General features: G+C 42.3%; 1 protein-coding gene across 1 annotated transcript in view; it reads left to right on the forward strand.

Annotated features, from left to right (window-relative positions):
* Positions 1 to 5,000, forward strand: part of LOC106818940 (tubulin-specific chaperone D-like) — a gene marked incomplete at its 5' end in the record, with an annotated part of 18,411 nt that overhangs the window by 7,623 nt on the left and 5,788 nt on the right. The window contains 2 exons of the mRNA XM_014823606.1: positions 73 to 300; positions 4,961 to 5,000. The exon at positions 4,961 to 5,000 is cut by the window's right edge and continues 14 nt beyond it. Coding sequence (XP_014679092.1) covers positions 73 to 300; positions 4,961 to 5,000 — 268 coding nt within the window. The remainder of the gene's footprint in view (positions 1 to 72; positions 301 to 4,960) is intronic.

Raw genomic sequence — 5,000 nt, forward strand, 5'->3', positions numbered from 1 at the left:
AATTAGGTTTTTCACAAGCTATTTATTGAAGTTTTATCAGCTAATCAAAACAAGAAACGAAAACATTTAAAGGTCGGCACATTTTTTTGCAGGTGTCGACGCTGGGGGCTCGCCCGACAGCGCCATCTGCAGCGAAAATATTCCCGACATAATGGATTGTTTTCTGCGAGCGATGACGGACTATACGCATGACAGCCGGGGGGACGTGGGAGCATGGGTGAGGGAGGCGGCCATGTTGGGTCTAAAGGAGCTCATGCTACTTATCGCGGCTGCTGAACCTTCACTCATCTCCCCTCAAATGTACGTATATGTGTGTGTGCGTGTGTGCGTGCGTGTGTTCGTGCGTGCGTGCGTGAGTGAGTGTGTGCGTGCATGCGTGTGTTTGTAACCACTTACACCTCAAATGTACGTACCTATTTTAACCTTGCCCAAAACCTTAAAACTGTACCTTAAACCCCTAAGCTTAAAACTATACCTTAATCCCAACTCTAACACGATACCCTAACCCTAACCTAAACACTATACCTTTACCTTAGCCCTAACACTATATCTTGGCCCTAATTTTCACACTATACCTTAACCCTAATTTTAACAATGTATCTTACTCTACCTTAACACTACACCGGCCTTAACCCTAACCTAAACACTATACCTTAACGCTAATTCTCACACTATAGCTTATACCCCCAACCCTAACACTGTACTTTACCCCTAACCTTACTCCTAACGGTAACCCAGCAATCAGATCAGTCAGTAGGTATATAGTAGCTGCAGGGCCACCGTGATCATGAGGGATGTTATCGAATCAGTAGTGTATAATATAGACACTATATAAGTATATTTATTTTTTTTATTATTATTTATCGCTTGTAGGTGCCTAGATGGCACATAAGGCAGTGCCAAGAGTTCCCCAACGTCGTCGGTCCGCTGCTACTGGCCTCAGCGTGTCCCATGACCGGTCACACATCCGCATCTCCCTCTCGAGGGTCTTTCTCCATACTATATAGATCTATATTATACACTCTTGTTCGTATCTTTGAAAGTTCGTAACTTGAGCGTTTGTAAGTAGGGGAGCGTCTGTATTATGACACTCCTGTTCGTATCTCCTGTCTCTGAAGTTCGTAACTTGAGCGTTGTTGTAAGTAAGAAGCGCCTGTATTACCACCTTTGTTCGTATTCTGAAGGTTCGTAACTTGACGTTTGTACGTAAGGGAGCGCCTGTATATAACACTCTGGTTCGTATCTCTGAAAGTTCGTAACTTGAGCGTTTGTAAGTAGGGGAGCGCCTCGATATTATCACCTCCTGTTCGTATCTCTGAAGAGGTTCGTACTTGAGCGTTTGTAAATAAGGGAGCGCCTGTATTATACCACTCTTGTTCGTATCATCTGAAAGTTCGTCAACTTTGAGCGTTTGTAAGTAAGAGCGCCTGTATATACACTCTTGTTCGTATCTCTGAAAGTTCGTAAACTTTGAGCGTTTGTAAGTAGGGAGCGCCTGTATCTATACACTCCTGTTCGTATCTCTGAAAGTTCGTACTTGAGCGTTTGTAAGTAGGGAGGCGCCTGTATTCTACACTCCTGTTCGTATCTTCTGCAAGTTCGTAACTTGAGAGGCGTTTGTAAGTTTAGGAGCGCCTGTAAATTATACACTCCTGGTCGTATCTCTGAAAGTCCGTAACTTGAGCGTTTGTAAGTAGGGGCGCCTGTACATTATCACTCGTTGTATCTCTGAAAGTTCGAACTTGAGCGTTTGTAAGTAAGGGAGCGGCCTGTATTAATACACTCCTGTTCGCTAATCTCTGAAAGTTCCGATAACTTGAGAGCGTTTGTAAAGTTAGGGAGCGCCTGTATTATACACTCCTGTCGATCTCTGAAATTCGTAACTTGAGCGTTGTAGTATGGGGAGTCGGTCCTGTATCTTTTTATTTTTCACTTTTCTCTTTTTTGTTTGTTTATTTTTCTTGAATTAGTTTTTTTTTTTTCGTACTTCTTTGAGTTTAGTCTGTTTTTTTTGTTTTTTCAGTTTCTTCTTTTTTAGTGTTGATGCATATGGTGGCAACGAGAGGTACGTCTAATTAAGCGATATCATACTCCATATCATTTCATCTTTTTAACTAGCGATACCGGCGTTGCCCGGAAATCATGGCGTTACTCAGTTGCTCTCGATGCGTCTTCGGTTTTGAAAGGTACAATACATCGCGACAAAAAACTCCAAACTATCTAATCTATTCCCATAGACATCCCTATTTCATGCACATGCCACGTTCTCCATTTCATGTCCTGATCACATGTCCCAGATGCCCAGTATGCCGCCCACTCGTATCGCCATTCCATTGACGAGCTCAATGCCTCATTAGTCCAGTGCATGCAACATGCTCCTATCGCTACTCAGCAGTGGCCATATTGCTCAACCAGTATGAGTCAGCCGACTCCTATTGTATTTACCCCTCGCTGAGTCTCAGCTACTACCACGGTCTATAGTTGAAACTTTGTCGACGACGTCGCATTGGGGTGTAGGCCCATCCCAATTGCGCCGAGCGAACCGCCTGCATTATACCATCCCATCCCATCCTCGCCATAACAGTAACGATAAATATCATGCTATAGAAGAAGTCTAAAAGATCTTAGAGAAGCACTATATATGTAAGTATTTTATAACAGTGTAGCGAGCGCTGTAAAGTAAATAACATATTCAACCTGTAATTCGTAAATGCTCACCAAGAACTAAAGAACGGTATGGTACCCAGTAGAAGCAGCATCCCAAAGGGATATAAGAAGAAGTGCGAATGTTTCGTAAGTCTAGCCGTGGGACCGCTACCGCACAGAGCGTGCATAATTACTGAACAGCCGTCGTACTGGGGACTGTGATTTCGTCTAGCACGATCTCTTAGGCCCTACTGTGCGATATAAGCGGATTATCGTACTCATGGTATGATTCCACACGTGTAACTGTAGGAGAGTTTGTAGCGCGACGCGGCCATCTCTTGATGTATATAGTGATTTTTTATCAATACTTTCATTCTTAACTTGTTAACTTTTTTTGATCAATTTTTTCCGCGTTGTCAATGAGCATTCACCCCTGTTCCCAACGCAACGTGCTGAGCGATGTCTGTAAGATATAATGGCATGCTTAGTGTTTTCTCTCTAAGGTCATGGCACGAGCACTCCTTCTCTTGATTCTGTTATTCTCCGGAAAGTACTGGAACTATACGTAACTGAGAGCGTTTGTCAAGTTAGGGAGCGCCTGTATCTGACACCATGTCTAACTATTAACTACGCTAGGTACTCTTAGATACCTCGTAACAACTGCCCGGAAAGAATTCGTAGCCATCTAAAATCTAGACTTCGATGTAAGTTACTGACAGAGTAAAGTTAAGATATGTTCATGCAACTAAAAGGTGAAAAAGGAGGAGAGAGCAAGAAAACACATCGTTAGGGATAAACAAGAGCAACATTCCTATATTCGTGAGCAGGGTGAAACATTAGGGGAGCTCACAGTTTGGCTGACGGTATCACTTATCGAGTAGTTGCGAAAGGTAAAATACCGTAAGCCAAATAAGGTCATCGTGAGTCTGCGCATGATCCATATCCACATCGCACATTCGCGTATCCATCTCATCGCGCGATAGACCATGCTGGTACTCTCAGACTCCCAGTAGGCGCATCTCATGCCATTCTCGCTGCGCATAGTAGGGAGCGCCCTTTACGTATCACCTATACACATATACACACTAAGTAATATAATGAGTAACATAGACATCTAAACATTCACATAAATTGAAACCTAGTTATATGATGTAGTAAATAATAAATACCTTGTAGTAGCAGAAAAAAATAGTAATATGTAATTTTTGTTTCAATTTGCTAAACTGTACATTTTTTTTTATAAATGAATGTAGAAAAAAAAAATTTTGAAAATTAACGCTGAAGTGGCAGAAAAGTACATCTAAAGACTCACCAACGCTAAAGGGAAATTTTTTTCTCAAGTGAGACTTCGCAACACAGGAATCTTCGGGGGGTTATGAAACGGGCTCGCTACGACTACACTACGACGGCAGTCAGAGATGGCGTATAATTCCCACGTATGTGATGTGGATCTGTATCCGCATGCACTGCACTCCTCCCCGGGCCACTTGACGAATCGGCATTTTTTCGAATTTTTCACTTGATACTAAATTTTTAAACTTTTGTTAAATTTTTGTCTCAGCCAGAACCCCCTCCCCGACCTGGTGATTCTGAATATACTCTTCAGTTAGCGCGATTGAGTGACCAAAATCAGGGCGAAAAGCGAGGACAAACAAACACACAGCACACACACACACAAGATTCCGAACTTATAGTATAGATAGATGCTGGATATGCTGGTACTGTTCCCGATTTTCTGCTCTCTTGTCAAGCACATAAAATTAATATCAAAAAATAAACAAACAAAAGAAGAGATTCGCGTCACTTTTGTGGCTTGTATTACACACCCCACCAATGAAACAATTCGTCGCACTACCCCCCGCCTGTAACTTCAAAAGCAATACCGCCGCCCCCAAACGGGTACGTATGCCAGGCTGTATACATGATGCATATATAGGGAGTTCTCCCATATATACTCTCGTTTCTATAATGTACGTCGATGGTTGCTCAATTAAAACTGAATTCTTCTTACTCACTCATTTGTGTCCTTTTTTTGTGGTGAGCTACAGTGTCATTGACACTTTCATTGTGGTTGTTGTGGTTGTTGTTGGTGTTGTTGTTGTTGTGGTTAGTGGTGGTGGTGGTGGTGGTTGTTGTTGTTGTTGTTGTCGTTGTCGTCGTCGTCGTCGTCGTCGTTGGTGTGGTGGTGGTGGTGGTGGTGGTGGTTGTTATTAAGTTAGAATGGGAATGTTAGGTAAAATTGAATTTTCTGATATTTCCTTGTATTAATATTTCATATTCTCTGTTTGTGTATAATTCTGTGTCTTTTTTGTAGCCCGCCGATTCCTCATATTCCACACAAGGAAGAGTTACTA

Source organism: Priapulus caudatus, unplaced genomic scaffold, assembly GCF_000485595.1.
Source record: "Priapulus caudatus unplaced genomic scaffold, Priapulus_caudatus-5.0.1 Scaffold2673, whole genome shotgun sequence".
NCBI classification, from domain to species: Eukaryota; Metazoa; Priapulida; class Priapulimorpha; order Priapulimorphida; family Priapulidae; genus Priapulus; species Priapulus caudatus.